Source organism: Sorex araneus, chromosome 3 (genome assembly GCF_027595985.1).
Source record: "Sorex araneus isolate mSorAra2 chromosome 3, mSorAra2.pri, whole genome shotgun sequence".
In the NCBI taxonomy this organism is placed as follows: domain Eukaryota; kingdom Metazoa; phylum Chordata; class Mammalia; order Eulipotyphla; family Soricidae; genus Sorex; species Sorex araneus.
Window position 1 is genome coordinate 191,934,442 of NC_073304.1, and position 25,844 is coordinate 191,960,285.

Genomic DNA, 25,844 nt, shown 5'->3' on the forward strand with positions numbered 1-25,844 from the left:
CTCTTTCTTCTCTCTCTCCTCTCTCTCTCTCTCCTCTCTCTGATCTCTCTTATCTTTTGGCCACGCTGGGGATCAGACCTGAGCCTCCTGCACCCCATGTCGGTGCTCCCCTGTCAAGTTCCTTCCTGACCCTGCACTCTTCTTAGTGCAGAGCTGGCTGGATGGCACCCCGTCTGTGGCACTGCCTCAGACCTGGCTGTGACGTGGCTGGCAATCACTTGCTGTGCCAGGGAACACAGACAGCAGAGCTGCCCTGGGCATGAAGAGCAGAGCAGCTTGGATCGTGGCCAACCCATGAGGGACATCAAGGATTTTAACTCCTGATTCTGGCTTGTGAGGAAGGCACTCTAGCCCCTTGCAAGAGTCCTCCAGGCCCACACTGTATTGTTTGCTCGTGAAAAACAAACAAACAAGAGCAGGGACTGGTACAGCGGTCAAGGGTCAAGTGCTTGCCGTGCACACAGCCGGCCAGGTTCATTCCCTGGCACCACCTAAGATTCCCCCAAACAATACCAGGAGTGATCCCTGAGTGCAGAGCCAAGGATTGACCCTGAGCACCACTGGGTGTGGCCCCCAAACCAAAAACCAAAAATAGAAATGAAGTGAAACAGAGCAAAATCACAGGCTCCACAGAGGCCCCAAAGACTTCGGTCTCGTTTCTGACGCCTTCTCTCTCACTTGTTCCGCTCCTGCTCATCCCGAAACTTCCAGCACATTTGCACACTCTCAGAACACCACCCCTCCCCCCAGTGCCCCTGTGCGGGGTGCTCTTGGCTGAGATCTCCAGGATGCCAGCCCCGCCCCCCCATCTCCCCAGTCTCCTCCCCAGGGGGCCCTTTCCTCCACCTTGCCCTGGCCTTCCTGCTCTGTTCCCCAGCTGCTTCCCACCTGCTGACCCAGCCCACTCGCTACTGTCCTACCCACCGCCCTACGCTGCTAGGTGGAGAGGCAATTGCTCTCAGCCTCTCTCCCTTTCAGGGAGACGGTAGCTGCCACCACATGGACCCCGGCCCACCTTCACAGACAAGGGCCCACCCATGTGGACCCTCAGACTCCCCCTAGCCCCGTGCCCAGCCTCCCTAGCCCCCCACCCCGCCACCCGCATCACTTCCCCAGATCTTCAGGTGCTGACAGCCTCCAGCTGGAGCCCAGGACTCCCGCCGCCTGCCCCCCGGCTGGCGGGCGCCAGTTTCTGGCAGAGGGGCAGGCGTGTAATTAGAAACTGCGCCAGCTCCTTAATTGCCAGTTCTTCTCCCTAACCAGGAGGCCGGTGCTATTCTCAGCCGCCCCGGAGGCCATTTCCCTGAGGCAGGCGGAGAGGAGCAGGCTGAGCGCAGAGCCAGGCTGGGCAGAGGCGGCCTCGCCAGGACTAGCCAGGCCAGAGGGCGCTGCTTGGTGGCGAAGAACGGACCAGTGGTCAGTTCAAACGTGGCCCCCCGGGGACTGTGGCCACCCCTCTGGGCCCCCCTCTGCACCTTCTCTCCTCCTTCCAGCCCCACCCTTCCCGTCTGAGCCCAGAACAGTGACATGGAGACAGCCAGGCCCATTCATTCTTTATTCAGGTGGCATAAAAATCACTACAAAAACTTTACAAAAGAGCAAAGGGGCCCTTCCCTGTCAGCCTCTGAGACCCCACGCAGAGGAGGAAGGCAGGAGAGAGGAGGGCAGGGCACCCACAGTGTGTGTGTGTGTGGGGGGGGAGTCTGTGAGGGCCAGCAGGGAGATTGAGGCGCTGGGGGTCAGACATGACGGAGGAGGCAGCTCATGTGGGATGTCCCATCTCCACCCCCCAAAGCAGAGCCAGGCTGACCTAGTGGGTCCGACCCCAGGCCCTGCCCCGCCAGCCCTGAGGACGCCTCTCCTTGGCCCGGCGAGAGCAGCCCACGGCCCCGGCCCTGCCTCTCGGGAAAACCCTCATGGAGGTTATTCCAGCTCACTCAGGGAAGAACCCGCCGCCTTCCAGACCAAAGTGGAGCCACTCAGCCCGAGTGGGCGCCTCCGCCCCGGCCCCAGCCCCCCTGAGCCCCGGGAAGAAATGACTCGGGATCACGGCCTTCGGCTCCCGCCTTCTGCCAGCCAGTTTGGAAAGGGTCTCAGGAGTTGAGAACCCAGCCAGGTCTCAGGAAGCTGGCGGCCCCTGTCCCTCACTTGGGGCCGCTGGGCTCGGGGTACTCCTCCTCCATGCGGGGCACGAGTTTCAAGCTGGGGTCCATGGACTTGTCTTCGCTGGCAAACTCTTTCAGGAGGTGGTAGATGTCCACGTCCCTGTCGCTGGGCGCGTCCTGCTGCTCCTTCCGCTCGGGCGACAGGCTGGGGGTGGGGTTCCTCACGCTGCCCACGAAAAGGGGCAGGCCTGTGGCGTCCTCCAGGATGAAGAAGAGGAAGGGGCGGTTCACGCTGAACGCCGACAGGGACATGCGGGACATGGCGGTGCCCGTGGCGGCCGCCGCCTCCACGCCCACCTCGCTGAGCTCCAGCGTGGACTGATGCTGCACGCTGGACACCACCAGTCCCTGCTCGGAGATCCCCCGCAGGTCTGGGGCCTCGAACAGCTCCTGCAGGCCTGGTGGGGCAGGACACAGCGGGTCAGAGCGGCCCTTGCAGCCCGGCAGGCCTGCCTCCTGGCCGGGGGCGGTAAGCCCACAAATATCTGGTAGACTCCCATGGAACCTTTTTTTCTTTCTTTCTTTCTTTTTTTTTTTTTTTTGCTTTTTGGGTCACACCCGGTGATGCACAGGGGTCACTACTGGCTCTGCACTCAGGAATTAACCCTGGCGGTGCTCAGGGGACCATATGGAATGCTGGGAATCGAACCCGGGTAGGTTGCGTGCAAGGCAAACACCCTACCTGCTGTGCTATCGCTCCAGCCCTCCCCCCCCCCCGCCATGGAACTTTTAAATATCATTCTAATAGTCACTTCCTCCAGGAAGTTTTCACAGATGCCCTGGCCCCAAGCCCCAACAGGCACCTCTTCAGTGTTCTCTCAGGTAAACTGGAGATAAGCCTCCGGACTAGTGAGTCATGGTGAAAGTAGCTGATGTAGCTGATTCCTCTTCTGCCCACCACATGACACTTAGCTCTTTGTCCATGGCGGACTCTCAGTACTGGAAAGGACTAGCTGCTTAGCAAATGTCAATGGGGACATGCATGAAACTCCTTAAAAGCATGATGCTCTGGTCAGAGTGATAGTGCAGCTAGTAAGGTGCTTGCCTTGTGTGCAGCCGACCCAAGTTTGATGCCCGGCATCCCACAGGGTGCCATGGGCACTGCCAGGAATAATTCCTGAGTGCAGAGCCAGGAGTAACCCCTTAGCATCGTCAGGTGTGATCCAAAAACATACAAACAGGGGCTGGAGCAATAGCACAGCGGGTAGGGCGTTTGCCTTGCACGCGGCCGACCCGGGTTCGATTCCCAGCATCCCATATGGTCCCCTGAGCACCACCAGGAGTAATTCAGAGCCAGGAGTAACCCCTGTGCATCACCGGGTGTGACCCAAAGAGCAAAAAAACAAAAACAAACAAAAAAACAAAAACATACAAACAAACAAAAATGAGCATGATGCCCCTTGGGGTTGGAGCTGCAGAATGGTGGGTAGGATGCTTGCCTTGCAAACAGCCAACCCAGGTTTGATCCCCGGCACCCCATATGGTACCCCCAAGTCTGCCATGAGTGAGCCCTGAGCATAGAGCCAGGAGTAAACTCTGAGCATCACCCAGTGTGGCCCTGAGACAAAGTAAACGAAAAAGCATGACATTTCAGCGTCGCCACCTGCCTGTCCTGGAGCCCCAGGCAGCGGCCATTCCAGCACCACTTACCACCCCCCCACACACACACCCCCATCTCACACAGCACCTGGGTTCTCTGCAGTGTGCAGTCTCGGGACGGGCCAGTCCTTGTTCCCTGAGTGGCCCTGGTCCACCCCAGGTCAGAGCCTGTCTCACCTCCCTGAGCCCTAGCTCAGGACACAAGCCTCTCTCTGGCCCAGCCCCACTGCAGAGGGCCTCCTCCCACTCCAGGCCACCCAGCGCCTTACCCAGCTGGCTGAGGGTGGCCACCAGGTCCAGCTGGTATTTGAGATGCAGCTTGGGCAGCTTGACCTTAGTGGGTCTCTCCCGCAGCAGGGGCGGGTGCAAGGTGTCCCAGCTCAGGTTGGCCAGTATCTGGGATACGTTCCACTCAAAGTGGGTGGGCAGCAGGACCACGAAGCTCATGTTGTTCTTAAAGGGGAAGTGAGCCACCTGCAGACAAGGGAGCGGGGCGGGCGTGAGAGAGGGCTCCACTGCCCTCAGCCACTTCCTTCTCAGCGAGGTGCGTCACACTTCCTGCCCGCGTGGCAGGGGACTGAGCGAGAAGTGCCTTCAAGCTTGAAGGCAGGTTTCTGTCTTCATCTGCTACCGACCAGCCCCAGGGCCAGGGGTGAGAGTCCTGCCGTCTCTGACACCTCCTTGGGTTCAATGTCCTGGATGGTTGGTTTCCGGGCAGTTCTGCCGCAAAGGGAGATGCTCTCCCCAGCCATTCCCCTTCGACAGTGAATGGGCCCACTTGGCTCTCTCTACGATGGCTTGGGGTATGGGTTCATGGGAGTTCATGGGAGCTGAATCTGTGACCCCATGGCCCAGCAGGCAGTGGGGCCCCTACCAGTGGAAAGAGGGGGTCCACATCTGTCAGTCTGGGCTGCGTGCCGAGGGCGGAGGAGGCCCTGGCGGGAAGGGAGAGTGTACAGGACACAGTGGGAGGGAGGGCGGTGTGGGAGGAGAAACAGGCCCCTGGAGATGCTCTGGAGAGAAGCTGGGATGTGCTTCCCAGAGTGTGGAGGGTCACTGTGATTGTGTCACACAGCCCTGTGAGACACCCAGCACTGTCCTCGCAGCCACAGCTGAGGGGCCAGGGGATCAGGCTGGGCTGGAGGGACCATGCTGAGGCCAGAGCAAGGGAATGGCACCTGCCAGCGCAAAGCAGAACAGCAAGAAAACAGGGTCAGCTGGGCCTTTCCCAGGCTGGCGTGGCTCAGAGCCTGAGAGCTGGGCTCTGACCTCACAGGAGGTCCCTGTGCTGTCCCACAACCCATGGGTTCTGATAAAAAAAGGTCCTAAAACCTAAGGCCATCTGGTCCTCAACCCAAAGTCCCCTCTCCAAAGAACTGCCCACCCATTCTGTTTAAGAGGCTGTCCCAATCAATAAACCGTCATTTTTTTTGTTTAAGTCTTGTCCTCTGTAGCACTTAGCACTTCCTGAAACCATGGTGGTTTCTGTGTGCTTAGGTACTGACAGTTTTCCTTCCTGAGCGCAGGGATCTGGTCTCCCCCATGCTCCACCAAGCCCCGAGTGTTTGGAACAGACTCTGGCAGACAGCAAATACCCACTCTCTTTGGGTTGTTGAGTGGACACCTAAGAATCTGGATGGGGACGGCGTGAGCTTCCTGTGCCCTCCCACCCCCCTCCCCACACACCACGTCTTTCGCACAGGCGCTCTTCACTCCCTCCCTGCACCAGGTTCGGCCTGGGCACCCCGGACACCTGTATCTCGGGCTGCTCCAGCAGGAACCAGCGCAGTGGGTAGGAGTGGGCCTGCATCATCTCCACCGGCACCATGAACTGCTCGTCCAGGTGGAACACGTCCCTCGTGGTGAGGTTTGGGTCAAACTTGCTCCTCCAGAAACCTGTACCAAGCAGAGAGCGGAGAGCAGGACTGCTGGCCCTGGGCCATCCATCTCTTCCCCATCCCACCTAGAACCCACCACGCAGGGGACAAAAAGCAGCAGTCAAGCCCCCAGGGGCGCCGGGCAAAGCTGCCACCCGCTGAGCGAGGGGTCTTCCCTGTTCCCTGCAGCTACTGGGAACCTGCACTCTGATGGCCCAGAGGTCCTGCTGGCCTCCCAGAAACCTCTCCTTCAGACTCGGTTCCTCTGAGCTCACCCTCCTCACAGCCCCAGCCAGTGCTCGGCCCCTCCCGGCCTCATGGCCTGGCCCTGTGGAGGCAGAGGGACCCTGGGAACAGAGCAGGGACAGGGCATGAAAGGGAGAGGATAGGGCAGAGACAGGGTGGGGACAGGGTGGAGAAAGGGCAGGGATAGGACAGGGAGGGGTGAGGATGGGGGGAATAGGGCAGAAATAGGGCAGGGACAGGGGAGGGACAGGGTGGGGGTTACAGGGCTAGGAACAGGGCAGGGATAGGACGGGAGGGGTGAGGAAAGGGTAGGGACAAGGTGGGATGGGGGGAGGTCAGGACAGGAAGGGGGGACAGGGTGGGGACAGGGCAGGGGTAGGCAGGGATGGGGGAGGGGGGGACAGAGTGGGGACAGGGCAGGGACAAGGGGGAGACAGGGCAGGACAGGGTGGGAGGGACAGGGCTAGGACAGGTGGGTGGGGATGGGGCGGGGAACAGGGCGGGGACAGGGAGGGGACAGAGTAGATGGCCGGTGGGGGTTGGGTGGGAGGGCGGAGTGTGGGGGGGGACAGGGCGGGTGCAGTCCCTGTCCCTGGGCAGAGGAGGGTGTGGCTGGGCTGCGCTGAGGGGTCCGCACCCTGGAAGTGGATGGCGTTGAGCAGCAGCAGCACCATGTCATGCGGCAGTTCTGAGAGGAAGTTCTCGATCTTCCCTTCCGTGGCCTCCTTCACCCAGTGGTTGATGTTCTCCAGGTCCTCCTCCTTCCTTCCCGTCAGGCTCACGGGCTTCGCGCCAAAGATCTGTTCCGACTGCTCCAGGAAGTCCTCTTTGATGGGAAACCCTACACAGAAGTGGCGTCGGCTCGGCCTGTCACCCTCGCGCCCGCCCGAGCCGCTCCCCAGGTACCCCCCCCCCCGCACCCACCTTTCTGCAGGTACATCCTGGCAGCCAGGCGGACTGCTCCGGGCCCCAGGTCCTGGCAGAGGTGACTCAGCACGGAGGGGAGGCAGGGCTCCGAGTCCACGTGCAGCGCCTGCAGCAGCTTCTGCAGCGTCTGGTTCTGGGCACCTGGGGGCACCACTCGGGCTGGGACCCGGGCTGCAGCCCCCGCCCACACCACGGCCCACCAGGGACCGCGCGGAGTGGATCTGAGGGACAGGACTCCCCAGCTCCGCAGCTGACACTGGGGGCCCCCTCACCTCCACCAGTCTCCTTCCCTCGTGCCACCTCGGTTTCCCACCGCGAGACGACCTGCGCGGTGCAGACAGTGAACCCAAAGCACCGGTCGCAGATCCCCGAGTCTGGTTGGCGGAGATGGTGGTGGCCTGGGGTTCTGCATTCCAGGCCCCCGTGATCACGTGAGCCCAGTGGCCACGCCCCCAGCCCCCTATCCTTGGAAAGTGAATTCCTGCTGCCCCCCCCCCCGCCCCCGGCTCTGCTAGTCACAACGGGTGCTGCCCCAGTACCTAGCGTCAGGTGAGACAGTGCCAGGGCCACGCTCAGAGGTGACAGGATGAGGTTGGGGCTGTTGGATGTTTGGGCCACCAAGGAGAAGAGGTCTGTGGTGAAGACCATCATGGCCTGCGCCAGTTTGCGTATCTGTTCTGGGGTGGGGAGCCCCTTGCAGTCTCCTTGGGACCTCTTCAAGATATTGCGGGGATCAGCCTCCTGCTGTGGGGGGCCAGGGGGAGAACAGAGCAGGAGTCTGTGAGGTCAGGGGGCAGCCCCCCCAGGTTCGGTTGAAATTCGGTCCTGCAGGATCCCCATGCCTTGGGCTTTGTCTTAGTCGGGCCACGACAGGAGAGGGAGAGTCCCCTGGATGCTGGGTGCTGGGGCCCCGCCCCCTCCCTCAAGCCCACCCACTCATCCCCAGCCCACCTGGTTGTACCTGCTTGCTCAACTTGAGGAAGGTGAGAGGGGACAGCCTCTCCTGGGTCTGCCCGTACCCGTGCTGAAGAGAGGAGGCAGCAGGTGGAGAGGGGTGCTCCCCCCGCCCCGCCCCCGCCCACAGACAGGCCCGAGGGGGCCTCTGCCCATCCCACGTGCACCAGGCACCCCAGGTACCTGATAGTTCAAGGGCTGCACGGCCGCCACAGGAGAGAACTGCAGAGAAAGGAGACAGGGAGAGGCAGGCAAAGCCCTCAGAGCCCGAATCTCCAGGAACTACACCAACTTGGTCCCCAGCAGCCCGTGTCCCACCCCGGCTGGCACAGTCTTACCGCTGAGCAGAGGCCTTGCAGGCAGGACAAGCTGAGCACCAGGAGCCCCGGGAGCGGCGCCATGTTCCTATCGGGGACAGAGTGCTCAGTTCCCGCCTCGCCCCACACCCACGTGCGCCCGGGACAGGCCGTGCTGCCGAGGGGGCGGGCTGGGCGGCTGGCGCAGCCCGAGCACAGCCCCTGGCTCTGCGCTCTGAGCGGTCAGGTGCCTCTGATAGTTGCTCCCTTCTGTATTTTCTGGTTTCCCCTACACACACACACACACACACACACACACACACACACACACACACACACACACACACACACACACACACACATCCATTCACTGAGAACATTAAGTCAGGCAATCAAAATCAAAACTAAAGGGGCTGGAGTGATAGCACAGCGTGTAGGGCATCTGCCTTGCACGCGGCTGACCTGGTTGATTCCCAGCATCCCATATAGTCCCCTGAACACCACCAGGAGTGATTCCTGAGTGCATGAGCCAAGAGTAACCCCTGTGTATCACCAGGTGTGACCCAAAAGCCAAAAAAAAAAACCAAACAAACAAACAAACAAAAAACCCTAAAGGGCCCAGAGCAGTACTGCAGGGGTTAGGGCACTTGCCTTGCACGCAGCCCACCTGGGTTCGACCCCTGCACCCCTGAGCATCACCAGGAGTAATTCCTAGCATAGCCCAGTGTAGGCCCCGAAAAACAAACAACAAAAAGCCCTAAAGTTCTGATTCTTCCAGACTTGGAGCTGTGATGAGAGGTAGGATTGAATCCAGGCTCTGCCTCTGGCCCGGGGGCTTGGCCGGCTTCCTCACCCCCAGGCTTCGTCTTGGCTCACACAGCCAGGCCCCGTGACTCACGGAGCTGAGGGCAGGCCCTGCCTGCGGCGGCTGACTTAGAGCCCCAGGCCCCTGCCTCCACTAGAACCAGCACCATCAGGTGTGGCCCCTATCCAAACTAATAGATGAAAAATAGACGGGCCCAGGGGGCTGACCAAAGGGCTGCGTTGCTTGCAGAAGACTCAGGTTCACTCCCCGGCAAGTCCCCCAAACATCAGGCTGAGAGTAGTAGCTTCTGAGCGCCACCAGGGATGACCAAAAGAGAGACAAAACACAAAAATAAATAAAATGGCACTAACTGTTCCTGCCTCCCACGTGGACAGTGAGTACCATAGGAGCACAGTTTCTGTAAAGCCCCACCAGAGTCAAAAGCACCTCTTCCAGGAAGCCTGCCCTGAAGGCACCTGTGGGCCTGGGCTCCTCTCCCAGGATCCTTTCCACCCTGTAGTCTGCAGGGCCAGCCTCTTCCCTCAGCGCTGGTGCTATCCAGAGTGGACAGGGCTGTGGGGCCCAGGAGACTGGGGATTGCAGGACAGCACCAGAGAATGGCCCTGTTGGTCAGGGCAGAACCCAATGAATGATGGGCAGAGCCACCTTTGGACTTCGGGGAGTGACTGGCCTGCCTGCAACAGGTCTCCCATGCCCCCCCCTTCCCAAGGCTGGTCTTTCTGGAGAATTTCTAGAATTCCACCCCCACCACACACAAAGCCCCAACCTGGGCTTGGACTCCTGGCAAGAAAAGGTCCCTCAGACTCCCGTCCCCCTGGACTCCACCTTGACTCCTCAGACCCCAGGAGGCTGGGAGAGCGCAGCCCCCACCCCCATCACGTTTAGCCCAGGCCCTGGCAGCGAGGTGCGCGGCCCCTACCTCTTCTGCCCGGGAGCCGCCGCCGCCAGCCTCCTCCTTGAGCCCGTCACGCACGCTGTCCCTCTGGCCCCACTTGGATGCTCCCCAACCTCTGTCCAGGCTCCTGCCGGGACGGCCGGGCCCTCCCTCCCACCAGGACCTTTGCTCTGGCCAACCCCCGACCCCAGTGCTTTCTCTCCTGGTAAATATTGACCTGCGCATCCGGTTAAACATTGATACCGGGGCCAGAAGCCCCTTTCCCATCAGTGTGTCTCATCCTGGAAGTGACCCCCGGGAGCTGGGCCCCACCTGAGCTGGAGAAAAGACGGGCTGGAGACAGTCGAGGCTGTCAGGAGCAGAGGGAGACACCTGGTGCCAGGGGAGGTGCCCCAGGCCCCACCAGCAGGGCTCAGGCTCAGAAGAACCTCGTGACCTGCGCCAGGGCCCGGCTGGACAGAGGCACCGCCAGGTTCCCGCTTCCCTGCTGCCGAGAAGCGAGGAGAAGCGGGAAGGGGAGGTCAGCACAGGCCCAGCCCTCCCACCCGGTCCTGGTTGGCTGCCCCCAGGCTGGATGCGGAAGATGGCAGGGGCAAGGCCACTCCCTGCTGCTGTCCCAGCCAGCCATGTGTGTCCGCAGGGCTCTGCCAAGTGGCCTGGGGCAGCATGGACAAGTCTCCCTCTGCACCAGCGGAGCCCGCTGCCCCAGGCCTCACCCTCTTCTCGGAGCCCCAAAAGCTGCCAGGACCCACCTTTTCCCAGCCTGGCACCGTCCAAAAAGAGCCTCATGAGGTCAGAAATGTGGCTTAGTGAAGGGCATCTGCCTGGCATGTGCGAGAGCCTGGCCTCCACACCCGCACCGCAGAGAAACACCCAGTTCTCCTGGCGTTCCATGGCTTTCCGCAGGATTTATTGGTCATATTTACATCTATTGCAAATGTGAGGAGGCGGCAGGGCCTGCCCCAGACCTCATCTCTGGTCTGGAAGGGGGGCCCAGGGGTGCTCTGGGAGAGACCTGAGATGCAGAGAGGAGTCTTCTCGCCTCCTTCTCTCAGGTCTATGGGCCACCTCCCAGGGACGGAGGGCCGGGGCAGGGGGCTGCCTCCTCAGCTCAAGGCACAAACACTGTGGTGGTGGTGGTGGGGGGGGCCAGGCAAGGCATGGGGGTGCTCCTGCCGGGCACCAGGCGGTCCAGTCCACCGCCCTCTCCCGCTCTGCCTCTTCCCCTGCATTCCCACCCTGGGCAGGGCCTGGCTGGGTGGACACTTAGACTCCAGCTCAAGGCTCGTAGCCACAGCCTGGGCCACGGCCAGCCCCCAGGAGCCTGGCAGCCCCGGGCTTCTCTGTCCCTGCAGGACGGGGCGGACGGAATCCAGCCAGGGAGGGGGCGTCTTGGCGGAGACGAGCGGGGCTGGGCCCATCTTCCCTCCCTTCCCAGAATGGCCCTCTCCCAGGTGGACACGGCGGGCAGAGCGCAAGGGTGCCTTCTCCCAGCTTCCTGCCGGCGGCACAGGTCCTGGGACGGGTCTGGGAGCAGCTGCAGTGGGGAAGCGGGGAGGGGAGCCTGGGGGGGAGGGTGTCTGCTCATCCACCCCTAGTCTAGGCCAAGAGGCGGATGACGCCGTTGTCCGAGCCCAGTAAGAGGTGCCGCTTGGTGGGCAGCAAGGCCAGGCTGGTGAGTGTGCCCTTGAAGTTCTCTGAGCTGAGCTTGGTGGTGGCCTGCGACGGCGGCTCGAGCAGCGAGCAGACACCGATCTTGTTGGCCACGGTGCCGGTGACCACCTCGCTGCCGTACAGGTCGAAGGTGTGGATGGGGTCAGAGGCCGACTTGTAGTGGTGTGTGGGCTTCTGTTCCAGCTCCTTCCACACGGTCAGGGAGTGATCGGATGAGGAGCTGACCAAGATGCTGCCCTCCACGGCCTGCCCAGGGACAGCAGAGCCTCAGTGGGGCCTGGACGCGGACCCCTCCCTGGTCCCCGCCACATGCCCAGCCCCGGGTCTCCCTGATGCCTCCCACAGCGTCCAGCAAGGCAGAGCCCTGAGTGTGGGGCTGAAGGGACACTCCTCCCCTTCAACTCCCCCCCCCACAAACACACACCGAATTAGGGGGTGAGTCAGTGGTGAGTCGGCCTGGCCATCGTTGTAACTAAGCACCTGGCCAGGCCTCACCATAGTCCATCTAGAGAGGACTGGAGCAATAGCACAGCGGGTAAGGCACTTGCCTTGGACATGGTAAACCTCGGTTTGATCCCCAGTACCCCATACGGTCCCGAGCCCCCCCAGGAACCAGCCCTGAGCACTGCTGGGTGTAGCCCCAAAACAAAAAACAAAAAAGGACACTATGAGGTAGCTGCTGTCCTTGTTTCCACTTTACAGAAGAAAACACTGAGGTTCAAAGAAATCCAGCAACCCGACCGAGGTCACAAGGCCAGCAGGTGCTGCTGCCGAGAGTGACACCCAGGCCGGCCCTGGAGCCTCCTTTCACAGTCCTGGAGAACCGGCCAGGGTTCCTGGAGGAAGGACCCTCTGGGAGAAGCCGGGGCAGCTGGCCCCGCCACTGAGAGCCCGTCCCTGTGGTGGAGGAGCCCCCTTCCCCCGCCCCATTCCTGTCCGGTGCCTCCCCGATGACCATGATTGGGAACAGGGCAGCAGAGCAGGATTCCCGTGCCAGGCTTGGCCCTCTCCCGCACAGGGCAGCCCAGCAGGGGGCATGGACTCTGCTCAGTGGTCTGGGGGCGGTAAACAGTCACTCAGCTGAGCTTTATTTAACCTGCGCTGGGTCACGGACACAGCCTGACCCCTGATGGTCCAAGCAAGACAAATATGGACAAGGGTTACTCATTAGAACACCCCGGGGAGCAGCAGCGTCAGCTCGGCCTCCGGGCCTCCGCCCCCAAGGCTACCTCCTGCCGAGCCCCCCCACATCCTGCATCCCCCTGCAAAGAAACTGACCCCCACCCACCCATCCCAACCTGTGGGTTCTGGGGTGAGGGGAGGGGCCCGGTTCAGCCCTGAGCTGGGGAGGGGAAGGGGAGCCGGGGCGTCACCTTGATCTGCAGGATGTCCCCCTCGTGGGCCGGCCAGCCTCGAAGAACCAGGCCTGTGCGTGTGTCCAGGAGCACCATGAAGCCCGAGGAGAAGCCGGCCACAACGCTCCGGCCACTGGGGCTGACAGCCAGGGAGCGGACAAGCCCGGGGCTCAGCCCGCCTCCCAGACGGAACTCATGCTGCCGGCAAGGAAAGACAGACGCTGAGGTGACCCCACACTCCGGCCCGCTGCTCCCCTGCGGTCCCCAAGCCCTCCCCCAGTGGAAGAACTAAACGTCGGTTTCTGCCCCCACCCCACCATCCAAAGGCCAGATGGCCAACCCCAGGGTCTGCTGCTGCTGGGGTGGTGGCAGGTCTCCCAAGACGAATGATGCCCTGGCCCCTGGCGGGGTCACTCCTCCCTACACGCCCGCGCTCAGGGCACTGAACACCCCTGACCTGTAGGCCAGGCTTCCTGCAGTCCACAAAGCGCAGAGTGGAGTCGGAGCTGGCCATGGTGATGCTGGTGTGGGGGGCGGGCATGAGAGCCACCGCCGTCAGGGGCATGCGGCTGTCTGAGGGCTCCACCGTGCGGATGGTCTTCCCTGGGAAGGAAGGGGGACAGGGTCAGCAGATCTGGGGGCCCAGCCATTGCTGAAAGTGCCTGCCTCCCGAAGCCCCTGGCCTGCTCCCTTCCTGCTGCCATATTCCAGAAGCCTCTGGCCCCCACATCCCGTGCCCATGGCCAGCCAGCTGCCCCCCACCTGGAAGCAGCCTGGTCTCAGCACCACAGTCCTTCCCCATCACCTGCAGTGCTGGTCCCCCACCCCTTCCAACCTGATATCCCACCCCCCAAATGAAGATGCCAGTGAAGACTCAAGCAAGCAGCTACCAAACGCAGCACACGCCACACGCTGAGCCACTCTCTGTGCGGTCACTTCGCAGCCAATTGCTTCGACAATGAGGAAAACAGGATCTTCTGAGGCCAAGCGACTTGCTCAAGGCTGCTCAGCCAGGGCATTGGCAGAGCTGACCAAATGCAGGTGGCCTGGGTTCGAGGCCCGGCTGTTCTGTGTAGTCTCGGTGGGAGGCCCTGGAACCAGGTAGCCTGCCCACCCCGCAGACCCCCCTGCCCGTGTGGCCTCAATCCCAGGCCGGCAGCCTCACTACGGGGCTCCCCGGGGGCCCACTCACCCGTGAAGGGGTCCCAGACGTGCACAGCCCCGTCGCAGGTCACCACGCACTGCGGGCCCTCCAGCTGGCCGGCGAAGAAGACGCTCTTGCGGTGCTGGGAGTAGACGAGGCGTGGCGCCGTCTCACTCGTGCCGTCGCCGGAGTTGTAGAGCGGCCAGAGGCGCACAGTGCGGTCCTTGCTGCCGCTCAGGAAGAAGTCCTCGCCGCCGAGGGGGGCCACGCACTTGACGGCCCCCGAGTGGCCCGGGAAGCTCTGCAGGCGGATCTGGTGGAAGTGGAAGTGGGCGTCGTGCTGGCTGACGCCGATCTCGTACTGCCAGTAGGCCAGCCAGTTCCCGCTCAGCCCATGCGCGCTCCGGGGCAGCTCCCGCTTCAGCGCGTTGTCCTCGCTCTCGCTGCCCAGGCCTCCGCCAACGCCCGCCCCGGAGATGGGGCCCAGGGGCCCGGGGCTGTCGGCCTGGGAGCCGCTGGGGATCTGGATGCGGTTGCCCACCAGCACGCTCCCGAAGGTCCCTGAGCGGCCGTCATCCTGGCTGCAGGCCCCGGCCGAGTGGGGGTCCCACTCGGGGCCCGTGCTGGGTGCCATGGGCTCTGTGCTGGCCAGGTTGTGGCCGCTGGAACTGATGCTCTCCAGGTACAGCCCCGCCAGCTCTCCAACCAGTTCGTGGTTGGGGATGACTTTCCGGATGATGTCACCTGGATGGGGAACGGTGGCAGGGGGAGGGTCGTTCCTGAGATCAGGGGAGACCTCAGGCAGCTGCCACCTCCCGGCCCAAGCACCTGGGAACTACGGGAGGCAGGCCCGGGATGTGGGAATGCTGGGAATATGGTTCTTCCTCACAAAACCGCTTTCTCCCCGGCAGAATGTGGCTTCAGGGTGTATTCAAGACCCCTTCTGTGTGGCAGGCTCCTTTGGGTGTCAGGAGAACGGAACAGGAGCTGTGTCCAGCCTCCTGCCCTGACTTCAGAGGGGTGAGACATCTGCAGCCAAGGGCGGAGCACTTGTGCGGGGTCACATGCCCCAAGGGCCAGGCTCAGGCATGCATAGGACAGCTCAGTCCTGGCAGGAGGCGCAGGGGCCCACCTCTCTGCCTTCCCCAGGGTTCGTTCGCCTCCTCCACCAACACTTGTGTCTGTTTATTCAACCCCTAGGACTCAGGTTCTGAGGCCAGATCTAAGGTCTTTGACCACTAGCAAACGGCCCACTGCCGGTCCACAGGTGTGAAAAGGCTGAAGAAGGCTGAGCAGGCTCCCTTTGCTCAGGCCCAGAAACTGGCTTAATACTGGCTACTAACTTGGTGGTGGGATGGGAGGAACGCGGGGCCCTCCCGGGGAAGGGACCGAGCCCTGAGGCTAAGGGCAGGAGATGGGGCAGTACCCAACAGGCAGGAGAAGGGCACGTAGATGGTGTACGCCATCTCCAGGGTGAACACCTTCTGCAGCTCGTCCAGCAGAGCAGGGTCCACCAGCCGCTGCTGCCCGTCAGAGAAGGTCACCTCTGGCAGCTGGCCCTCTCCACGGCCTGACGAATCCAGCTTCAGATCCTGCAGCCAGGAAGCCCCGGGAGTCAGCCCCGGCCACGCCCGGGCCCTGTCCACCCCGCCAGGCAGCGCTGCCCACCTGCTGCTGGAGCTCGTGCAGCTGAGAGAAGACCTGGAAGAAGGTGGCCACGGGCTCGCTCAGGTGCTGCTGAACCATCTCCTGTCCGATGCGCAGGCAGATGAGGGCGATGAGGCTGATGGTCTTCATGCACAGCACCGTCCGGGCCTGAGCCCCGCTCGGGAAACTGGAAACAGAGCTCATGGGGCCCGGCCCGCCACTCCATGGGCCTCAGCCAGAATCAATGCAAAAATGGTCAGAGGAAGCAAGTTCCCAGACCCATGGGGCTACACCACATGAGGAAACTGAGGCATGGGAAGGTGCGATTCGCTCAGGGCCACACAGCTGTCACAAAAACCTGGACTCTTTTTTTTTTCCTGGCTTTCTGGGTCACACCGGCGATGCTCAGGGGTTACTCCTGGCTCTGCACTCAGGAATTACTCCTGGCGGTGCTCAGGGGACCAGATGGGATGCTGGGAATTGAACTTGGGTCGGCTGTGTGCAAGGCAAATGCCCTACCCTCTGTGCTATCGCTCCAGCCCCGCACCTGGGCTCTTGACAGGGCCACTGGACTCTCCCGGACCCCTCCCAAGTAGCCCCCTCGGCGCACCCTGTGACGAGGGAAGTGAGGAAGCTGAGCACTGGCAGCAGGACCTCGTGGCTGATGCGGGGCAGGATGTCCATGAGGGTGGTGTCCGACAGGTACACGATGATCTTCTGGGTCAGCGTCACGGCAGCCAGCAGCCCCGCCTCCTTACGACTATTAAGTCGACTGGGACTGGAGGTGCCCCCCAGGGCCACCTAGGGCCACAGGGTAGATGAGAGCCAGGCCCAGAGGCCCCGCTGCCTCCCGCCCCTGGGGCCTGTGCCGAGACACTGACCAGGTAGCTGATGTAGGGCAGGTACTGGTAGGTGAGCACGGGCTCCCCGTATAGGCGTGCGATGTGCAGGAGGCAGCTGAGCACGGGCGCCGACACCACATCACCCAGCACGGGTCTCTTCTGGTAGATGTTGCCGGCACTCAGCGGGGGGCTCTCCACGCTGCTCACCGTGAACTGCTGCCGGGTGGGCCCTGCCAGGAAGGGCGCCGCCTTGAGGAGCTCCCAGAGGGAGGCAGGCAGGCTCACCCAGGGGGCTGCCCGCTGCCCTGGGGGGGAACCCAGCACCCCACCAGGGGCTGGTCTGAGACAGAAAGTGAGAGTCCACAGAGGGCAAGGGCCCGGCGGGAAGCCCCCGGCCGCACAGACCGCAGGACTTACCCACGTAGCAAGACGTCAGCAGGCGCAGCAGGTTCCGGGCCACGTGGCGAGAGGTGACCGTGGGGCCGAGCTTGGCGGAGAGCCAGCGAACCGTCTTGCAGGCTGTATCTGCAGAGCACGAGCAGACCTGAGCTCAGGAGATAACTGTGGCCTGCCCCTCCCGTCCCACAGACAGGGGCACCTGCCACCAGCCCCCGTCCCACTGTGCACTGAGCAGAGCATGGTAGTCTGTGGGCCTCTGCTCCGAATGACAGCCCCCAGGCCCCTGCTGTCTCCCCACCTGCCCTCCATCTTCCCAATTCTCTCAGTCTAAATACATTAGCCTTTTGCCTGGGGTGATGGGGGAGGCTACACCCGTCGATGCTCAGGGCTTACTCCCGGCCCACACTCAGGGATCACTCCTGAAGGGCTCAGAAGGACCATATGTGATGCCAGGGATTAAACCAGGGTCAGCCACATGCAAGGCAAATGCCCCATCCACTGTACTATTGCTTTGGTCTTTCCAAACACTTCTGGTTTTTGGATCACACCCAGCCACGCTCAGAGGTTATTCCTGGCTCTGCGCTCAGGAATTACTCCTGGCAGTGTTCAGGGGGGCCATATGGGATGCCTGGGGATCAAACCTGGGTTGGCTGCGTGCAAGGCAAGTGCATCTACCCACTGTACTATTGCTCTGGCACCCCATATTGGCCTTCCACTGATTGAAAGAACCATGACAGGGCCAAGGATGTAGCTCAACTGGTTGAGCTTGATCCCCAGCACCACAGCCTCACAAGCACCATTGCATGTGATCCCCGCGCCGAGCACCAAAGCAATGGCCCAAGTCCCCTGTGTATTGCTGGATGTGGCCCCTATTTCACAAAGATAAGAAGGGGCTGGTGAGATAAGAACAGGGGTTAAGGCACTTGGCTTGTTCATGGTCAAAAAGAGCAGAGCCAGGAGTAAGACCTGAGAATTGCTGGGTGTAGTCCAAACTGCCGCCTCAAGTAAAAAGAGAGTAAAAGAGCAAGAGAGTGAGAGAGTAGAGCCTGAGCAACAGCACAGTAGGTAGGGAGTTTACCTTGCACAGGACTGACCCAGGTTAGATTCCCCAGCATCCCATACGATCCCCAGAGCACTGCAAGGAGTAATTCCTGTGTGCAGAGCCAAGAGTAACCCCTGAGCACTGCTGAGTGTGGCCCAGAAGTCAATTAGAGAGAAAGAGAGAGAGAGAGCACGAGCGCGAGTGAGAGAGCACAGACGAAGAAGTAAAGAAGCACACGGATGCCTCAGAGCTGTGGGTGCACAAGTGGGTCCCTCTGCCTGGAATGTCCATCCTGCTGCAGACCTGGCCACCCTGACTCCTGTGGTTAGTTGCACGGGGCCACTGCTGGTGGTGGGCTTCAGGAGGTCACATGGTGCTGGGAGTCAAACCAGGACCTCACCGATGCAAGAGATCTAATCTACCACTTAAGCCACATCCCCAACCTGGCCATGGTTCTCCAAGTCCACCAGGAGTGATCCATGAGCTCAGAGCCAAGAGGAAGCCCTGAGCACTGCTGGGTGTGTCTCAAACACCAAAAGTAAAACTAAACACTCCCGGGGGACATCCCTGGGTCTGGGTCATGCATCCGGGCGACCCGCTGCAGGCCACAGGGAGTTCAGCAGACGCTGCTGAAACACGGGTGTCTGAGCCACACCTCAGGGCTGCGGACTCACCTAGAAGGATCTTCTGCTCTTTGTCCTCTGACTGCTCCGTCAGCGGTTCCTCTTCTTCCTCCTGGTCTGTCCCGCCGCCACCAGCCACCACCGTCTCCATGGACAGCACCGTGTCGGCGAGAGTGAGCTCAGCGCCCCCGGGGCCCTCCTCCGGCTCGCCCTCGCCCTCCTCCTCCTCCTCCAGCACCACACAGCCTTCCTCCTCCTCCTCTTCCTCGTCCTCGGATCCCTCGCTCTGCTTCAGGTCCTGGCTGCTATCACCCGACCTGAGGCTGCTCTTGTCCAGGGGTGCGGCCCCCTCGTCTGCCGCCCGCTCCTCGCCCAGAGAGGTCTCGCTAGTGCTGCTCTTGTCACTCAGCCGGCCGAGACTCACGGCCTCGGCCTCCTGGGGCTGCGGGGACGCAGTCACATAGAGGCCAGTCTGGAAGTCCTCGGTCTCAGGGAGGTCGGCCTGGTCTCGGAAGCTGACGCCAGATGTGTAGTCCGGAAGCCCCAGGCCTGAGGCGGCAGCCGGCTCCTCATCCATCTGAATCTCTTCCCCGAAGGCACAAGAGCTGGGCCTGGCCCCCGGGGGCTCATTCTCTTCGTCCTCAGCAGCCCCTGCCAGGCCCTTGCTCTCCTCCGGGGAGGCCTCCACCCCGGCCAGCACCTGCAGGACGTGGGGCAGCAGATGCACGAGGAAGGCCTGCAGCCCCAGCCGCGCCATCAGCTGGGCCACGAAGCAGTCAGTGTACAGGTAGAAGCGGCCGTGGAGCCGGCAGGGGCTCTCGTAGGCCCCGATGAGAGGCTTCAGGAGGTACTTATTGGCATTTTTGGGGCCCAGGGACTTGGCCACGGGCTCAAAGAGATACCAGGCTGTGTAGACAGCCGTGTGCTCCTCGGACATGAGGGACAGCACAAAAGGCAGCAGGATCTCCAGACCCTCGGGGGTGATGTCATTCAGCACGGCACCCAGATGCTGCCACAGGCTGAAGACCAGCTCGCGGCCCTGGGCCTCGTCCTCCACGCGCCGTGACTGGTACAGGAGGATGAACTTGTGCAGCGCCGGGAAGTAGGGTGGAAAGGGGACCACAGAGCTGAAGGGGCTGAGGAGCTGGGTCGGGCAGGGTGGGGGCAACCCCTGGGAGATGGGTCTGTAGGCAAACAAGGGGTCTGGCTTCCCCCGGGGACCCACGAGGCCTTCAGGTCCGCTCAGCTGCAGGAGCACATCCAGCACGGGCTGCAGAGACACAGGGATCTCCTTGGGGTGGCGCATGCAGAGTCCCCGAACCGCTTCAAAGCGCATCCACAAAGGCGCATCTGGTTGCAGCGTTCGGACACGGGTGGCAAATACCATCTCGGCCAGTAGGACCCCCAGCGCCTGCATGTCGCGGTGGAAGAGGTCCCGGAGCTGCACGGGGGAACGGAGCTGGGGCTTCTCTGCCACCTCCAACTGGCCTCCGAGGCCTTTGGTCAGGAAGTGGCCGAGTTTCTCCACCTCTTCCAGGGCCTGCAAGGGGTTGAAGCCCTCGGGGAGCAGAATCTTCCCCTCCTCCCCGTCCCCCAGGTCTGTGCCTGCCACTTTGCTCCTGCGGCTAGGACGAGAGGCAGAGGCCACTGAGAAAGAAAGGAGGCTCGGGGGCCCCTGAATGGAGGCAGAGGCAGAGGAGGAAGGTGAGGAGGAGGCGGAGGGGCCCAGCTGGTCAGCAGCTCTCCCGGCTAGGGCGATGGAATCCAGAGCTTCGGTGGCCTGCTCCAAGTCATCTTCCCCCGCCACCTGCCGGTCCCGGCTCCAACCAGTCACACACGGGGTAGCCTCCAAAACCAGTCGGCCTGCCCCGTTTGGAAGCTGGCCTGGGAAGTCCTCCCGGCCAGTACTCTCCTGGATGGTCTGGAACAACAGCCTGGGGATGAGTGGAGGCTCAGGGGCCAGGGCAGGTGCCCCGGCCAGGCGCCGGGGGTGTGGCTGGTCAAAGAGCTGCACGACACCAAAGCTGGTGAGGTGCGTGTGTGCGTCCACCAGGTGCAGACACACATTCTTCTCCTTCACTGCCTCCTTGCCCTGGAGCTTGTAGCCGAAGGTGAGATCGATCCAGTGGTGCAGGTCCTGCGACACCTCACGGCTCTCCAGCAGTGCCCGGTGGGCTGCCACAAATTCCTGGCCGGAGCTGCACCAGGCTGGCACGTCCAGATCTGGCATATCAGGATGGATGGAACGGAAAATAGAGGGGTCGGTGTAGAACTCGGGGATGCATTCGTCAGGAGTCCAATTCTGCATCCGCTCCATGCTGGCGGGGTACTCGTGGGGCTCCCACTGAGCCCTCACATGTCCACAGAGCACGGAGCGGGGCGTGCGCCGTGCCTTGTACACATAGTAGGTGATGTCCGAGAGCACGTCAGAGATGTGGTGAGGCACGTGGGGGGGCTCCCCACCCCCGGTGCCGCCTGCGACAAATGCCTGCCTCGTCATCTCGTAGGTGAAGTCCAGCTGCTTGTCCCCCTTGTTGAGGCGGAACTTTGACTTGCACAGGTCCCGGAAGCGCCCGTGCGGTGTGGTGAAATCCACCACCCAAGGCAACACAGGGTGGTAGTTGGGGTCCCCCTGCCGGCGTCCCGCCAGCCGATTCAGCTGCATGAGGTAGTGGAAGTTGCTGATGCGGCCGTGGACCCAGTCCAGAACAAGACCCCTCAGTTCCTCCTGGCAAGCGGCATTCCCCACGGCCCGTTCCTCTGCTTCTGCAGGCTTAACGGCCGGCCCTGTCCTGCTTACAGGGATATCCCGGTCCTCATCCTCCTCTGGCCTCTCATAAGCACTCAGGTCCAGCCGGAGTTCACTGCACAGCTTCTCATCCACCGCGATGTGGTGCAGAGACAGGGCCCCACAGGCAAGTCCCTGGCGGTGACAGGCCTCCATGGCCCGCAGCACGCGGAAGAGAATGAAGAGCACCTTGGCTTGGCTGTTAGTCAGTTTGGCAGGGCTGAAGGTGACCACATCATGCAGGGAGAACTGCATGTAGGGATGGAGCACGTAGAGCATCTCTGGGGATTCCAGCAGGGCCTCAGCTCTCAGAAGGCTGGGACAGGCAGGGCTGGCCCTTGGAGGGCAGGGACCATCTCTGATATGGGATGGGCACGGAGTGGCTTCCCCCAAGGGCAGGAACGGGCACCCATAGACCCTCTGAAGAGCCTGTCGGACTGAGTCCAGGGCAGGCCCAGCTAAGGGGGGAGGACTATGGCTGTAGGGCTGCCCGTAAGTCTGATAAGCATGGCGCCACAGGTTCCGATAATTCTGGGCAGCCACATCCCGCATGAAGCGATTGAGGGTCTCCGGGCTGCCCGAGCCGTCCTCGGAGGACAGGCCACCGCCCAACGGGTAGGCCAGCCTCCGTTTCCGCAGCCCGTGCACCTCCACGCGCGTCCAGCCCGGAGGCAGCCTCTGCACTGAGCGCTGCAGGAGCGTCCTGACTTCCGCTTCGCCCAGCCCCTCAGCCCGGGGACAGGGGCCCGGGGGCAGCCGGCGTTCGCGGATGCTGGCCAGCCAGCGTGCGGGCACGAGAGCCACCACGTGGGTGCCCCCTGGGGCCGGGGCCAGCTGCCGGGCATCGATGTTGAGGTCCCGCTCCACTCGCTGGAGCAGTTCCTGCATGTCCGGGTTCGGGGGCGGGGACCAGGCCGGCGCCGCCGCGCTGGGAGCAATTTCCCGCCGCTTGCTCCCCAGGGCCATCCCCTCCAGGACACCTGGGGGCAGCGCGGGGCGGCGGCTTCCGGGGTGCCGGGCCCGGCGCGCTGCGCGGGGTTAGGGCCAGGGGCTGGGCCGGGGGCGGCCGGGGCGCGCAGAGGCCGCAGGAGGGGAGAGCGGGGACACTCTTACCCCTGCGCAGGGTCCAGCGCTCCGGCGCGGCGCGGCGGGGCTGGGGCAGCGGGGCGCCAGCGCCAGGCTCCGCCGTGACGGGTCAGCTGACGCGGCTCACGTGACCGCCCGGCACGGAAACAACCGCACGTGGCTGGGCTGGGCGCGCCGACCCCGCCTCCCGCCGCCCGCCCCGCTCGGGGCCCCCTCCCAGCCCCCTCCCGGCCCCGGCCTGCGGCGGTCGCTCCTCCTCCTTCCCGCCGCCTCCCGGCCGCTCCGGAACGCCCCTCGGCGGAGGGAGAGAGGCTCTGTCCAGAGACCCCAGTTTTTAAACGATCGGTTCTGCCTCCCCCTCCAACCTGCTTTTACAGAGGCGACCCCTGAGGTCCAGTATAGCTCTCCCTCCACGACCTGGGGGCTTGTGAATTCAGACTCTTTCCGCGCCTCAGAGCGATGGTGCGGCGGGTAGGGCGCTTGCCTGGCACATTTCCTATGGTCCTCTGAGCCTGCCGGGAATAAGCCCTGAACACTGCAGGGTGTGGTACCAAAAGAAGGAAGGAAGGGTGGAAGGAAGGGAGGAAGGAAGGAAGGAAGGGAGGGAGGGAGGGAGGGAGGGAGGGAAAAGAACTTGGAACTTCCCCGGGTTTTGCGGAAGAGACCTCAGAGCACCAGGCGGGGGCCCCACAGCACCTCAGCACTGCAGGGTGTGGCCCCAAAACAAAAGGAGCTTTTAATTTTCCAAAACATAGCATAGGTAGGTAATTTTCATTCCGCCCTCACCATCAGCCCTCTGCGAGTAGGGAGAGCTTTTATTATTGTTTATAATTTACAGTGGTGAAAACCAAGAGCCACCACAGAGTTGGCTATATGATGAAACAGAGACTTGCTGCCCTGGGGCCCTTCCCCCCCCAAATCCTTAAGACCTTTCTTTTAAAAATCTGTTTTAGTGTTTAGGCCACACCCTGCGATGCTCAGGACTTATTACTGGCTCTTCGCTGAGGGCTGGATCCTGGGGAATCTCAGGAGACCATATGGGATGTCTGGGATCAAACCCTGGTCAGCTGCATGGAAGGCAAGCGGCCTGCCTCCGCCTCATCATTTAAAATGAAATTACTCCGTAGCTCAATAGGCTGAGCACATGCATGCATTTGCATGCAGGATGTCCGGGTTAGGAAGATAAATATACACATGCATGAGCTGGTATGGGAACAACACCCCACCCCCCCTCCAATTAGGAGCGACACATACACACATACGTGCGCAAACACAGACCAGCACTGAGCACCTCCAGGAGCAACCTCTGAGCAGAGTTGGGAGTAGCTGTCAAGCACAGCAGGGTATGACACCAAAATAAATAAAAGAGGTTTAAACTTCTGGGGCTGGAGAGTGATCTTCAAACGCAGAAAGTCCCAGTTCCGTCTCTGGCACTATAGGGATCCAGGAGCAGCCTCTGAGCCCCAAAAGGATCCTCCCCTGCACCCCCAATTTATTTTAATAAAAATCCAGGCCATCTAAGAGAAGTGGCCCAGAGGCTTGGAGTTCTTAGGAGGAAACGTCTACGCCCCACTTCCTGTAGCAGTCTTGAGGCTGCCCACTGTGGTTAGAGCCTGCAGACACGGTGGCTAGGGGGAGGATGCAGGAAGAAGGAGGAGACCCCAGAGAGCTAATCCCCAGAGGACACCAATCCTTCAAAGATCTTGGTGTGCACACATCTGCAGAATAGTTTAGACTGTCTTCCACAATGAAACCACAGGTTCAGGTTTGAGCCTTTGTTTCCTGAGTCTTGCTGCTAGGAAAGTTGGCCTCAAGCAGGAGCTGGTTGTGGAGGGTTCGAGGGTCCAGAAGGGCACTTAAGGGAAATGAAAGCGTTGGGACCAGGACGCTGGCTCAGAAATCCCACCCCAAGGATCCTCAGCACCACAAAATATGCAAGCTGTAGTGCACCTCATTGCAGAAACAGCACAAGGAAGGGAGGGAGGATCCTCCAAGGGGCCGTTGGAATCCCAGTGTGCTCAGTCACGTGACTCCACCTTCCATCATGGAGCACTGCCTAGGAGCCAGGCACCAGACTAAGCTCTTGCATTCTTATTTTGTTTTATGTTCACCACAACCCCATGAAGAAGATAGATATTTTGTGCCCAAGTAGAATAGTTTCATTTTAGAAAATTATGAGACATTATTTTATGAAACTATGAGACAAAGAGATGAGGGAAAGAGAACATGGGCTTCTCCAGAAAAGTCATTGTACACACCTCAGATTAAGATGTGGGTGAATCTCCAAGATAGAGAATGCTTGCCTGAAGAACATATTTTATCTCATTTTAGTTTAGTTTTATTTTTTTGTGGGGGGTAGGGATAGCGGGGAGGAGGGGTTGGGCCACACCTGGCAATGCCCAGGGCTTACTCCTGGTTCTGTGCTCAGAGATCACTCCTGGTAGTATTCAGGGGATTTTATAAAGTGCTAGAATCAAACCCGGGTCAGCTACGTGCAAAGCAAGCACGCTACCCCTGTACTATAGTTCCGGCCCCATTTTATCTATTTTAGTATGAGGAAGTTGACTACTCTTTGTGACCTGCCTCCGTTCACACATCTAGGTGATGCCAAAACCAGAATTCAAACCCCACCCATCTCATTCTAAACAAATTTTACATTTATTTATTTAATTTATTTTTATTTGGGGGCCACACGCCACAGTGTGCTCAGAGCTTACTCCTAGGTCTCTGCTCAGGGATCACTCCTAGTAAGCTCAGAGGACAATATGTAGTGCCGGGGATCCAACCCAGGTTGACTGCTTGCAAGGCAATCTCCCTACTTACTGTACTATCACTCTGCTACCCCCTCATCTCATTCTAATACCAATGTTCTCTCAACTGCTTAGTGATGTATTTTTTTTTCCATCTAGAAAATGGTGTCTCTTGATAATGCTAACTCCCCAAACTTAGTCTGAGAATCAGAGGCCAGAGGATAAATTTTGATGAACAGGAAGCAGTTTCTGCTTCTCGGTACCAAGAAAATTGGGTTCACTTGATTTTTTTGCTCTTGTCTAAGTTTATTAGTCCTAGCAGGCGTTAATTTTTCTTTCTGCAAGACTGTGCGTGCCCTGCCCTCTAGTGGTTTTTACTTGCAATGCATCAATGACCTTGAGTGTAACTAAGCTTAACCTCTTCAAAATTCTTCCTTCCCTTGAGTTAGGGATGCCCTTGCTGGGCCCAGTTGCACTGAAATATTTTGTTTCTTTGTTTGTTTTTGTTGTGGGGGGTCATAGCAGAGGTTCTCAAAGGCAGCTCCCAGTGTACTCATGGGGACTGTGCAGTGCAGGGACCTTGGGGCTATGCTCTGGCCTTTGAGACACTCGGGGCTCTGCACTGAGTTGAGACATGAGGTGGGGAGACTGATGCCTTTCTCTTTCTAACCTCTAAAGCTATGGTTTAGGCTTTGTGACTTATTTCTGA

The 25,844-nt window shown here is 61.0% G+C and overlaps 2 protein-coding genes across 7 annotated transcripts; both read right to left on the reverse strand.

The window, feature by feature from the left end:
* Window positions 1–1,555: 1,555 nt before the first annotated feature.
* Window positions 1,556–10,631, reverse strand: SERPINF2 (serpin family F member 2). Of its 6 annotated transcripts, XM_055131708.1 has the most exons (11): window positions 9,810–9,979; window positions 9,097–9,176; window positions 8,107–8,173; window positions 7,952–7,990; window positions 7,776–7,838; window positions 7,354–7,558; window positions 6,812–6,955; window positions 6,525–6,728; window positions 5,518–5,660; window positions 4,034–4,238; window positions 1,556–2,563 (listed from the first exon to the last, which is right to left on the reverse strand). In XM_055131708.1, exons 3-11 carry the CDS (start codon window positions 8,167–8,169, stop codon window positions 2,145–2,147), a joined length of 1,485 nt encoding a protein of 494 aa, XP_054987683.1. In that variant the 5' UTR covers window positions 8,170–8,173; window positions 9,097–9,176; window positions 9,810–9,979; the 3' UTR covers window positions 1,556–2,144. The 6 variants fall into 6 exon arrangements, with proteins under 6 accessions (XP_054987683.1, XP_054987684.1, XP_054987685.1 ...); XM_055131709.1 differs by lacking the exons at window positions 9,097–9,176; window positions 9,810–9,979 and adding an exon at window positions 10,538–10,631; XM_055131710.1 differs by lacking the exons at window positions 9,097–9,176; window positions 9,810–9,979 and adding an exon at window positions 10,098–10,261.
* Window positions 10,632–10,678: 47 nt separating this feature from the next.
* WDR81 (WD repeat domain 81) lies at window positions 10,679–22,698 on the reverse strand. Its single transcript, XM_004604979.2, has 10 exons — window positions 18,563–22,698; window positions 16,865–16,972; window positions 16,487–16,677; window positions 16,216–16,406; window positions 15,627–15,792; window positions 15,385–15,550; window positions 14,007–14,702; window positions 13,272–13,417; window positions 12,833–13,012; window positions 10,679–11,705 (listed from the first exon to the last, which is right to left on the reverse strand). The coding sequence occupies exons 1-10, from the start codon at window positions 22,263–22,265 to the stop codon at window positions 11,385–11,387; spliced, it is 5,868 nt and encodes a 1,955-aa protein (XP_004605036.2). The 5' UTR covers window positions 22,266–22,698; the 3' UTR covers window positions 10,679–11,384.
* Window positions 22,699–25,844: the final 3,146 nt, after the last annotated feature.

Excerpts from the sequence above, each read along its gene's own strand:
- SERPINF2 (XM_055131709.1), bottom strand. The coding sequence starts at position 8,169 with ATGGCGCCGCTCCCGGGGCTCCTGGTGCTCAGCTTGTCCTGCCTGCAA. Across the intron at positions 7,559-7,775 it reads TCCTCAAGTTGAGCAAGCAG|CAGGAGGCTGATCCCCGCAA; the intron begins GTACAACCAGGT and ends GGCCCCCCACAG. Across the intron at positions 6,729-6,811 it reads CAGGATGTACCTGCAGAAAG|GGTTTCCCATCAAAGAGGAC; the intron begins GTGGGTGCGGGG and ends ACTTCTGTGTAG.
- WDR81 (XM_004604979.2), bottom strand. The coding sequence starts at position 22,265 with ATGGCCCTGGGGAGCAAGCGGCGGGAAATTGCTCCCAGCGCGGCGGCG. Across the intron at positions 16,973-18,562 it reads AGAGCAGAAGATCCTTCTAG|ATACAGCCTGCAAGACGGTT; the intron begins GTGAGTCCGCAG and ends CGTGCTCTGCAG. Across the intron at positions 15,551-15,626 it reads TGCACGAGCTCCAGCAGCAG|GATCTGAAGCTGGATTCGTC; the intron begins GTGGGCAGCGCT and ends TCCTGGCTGCAG.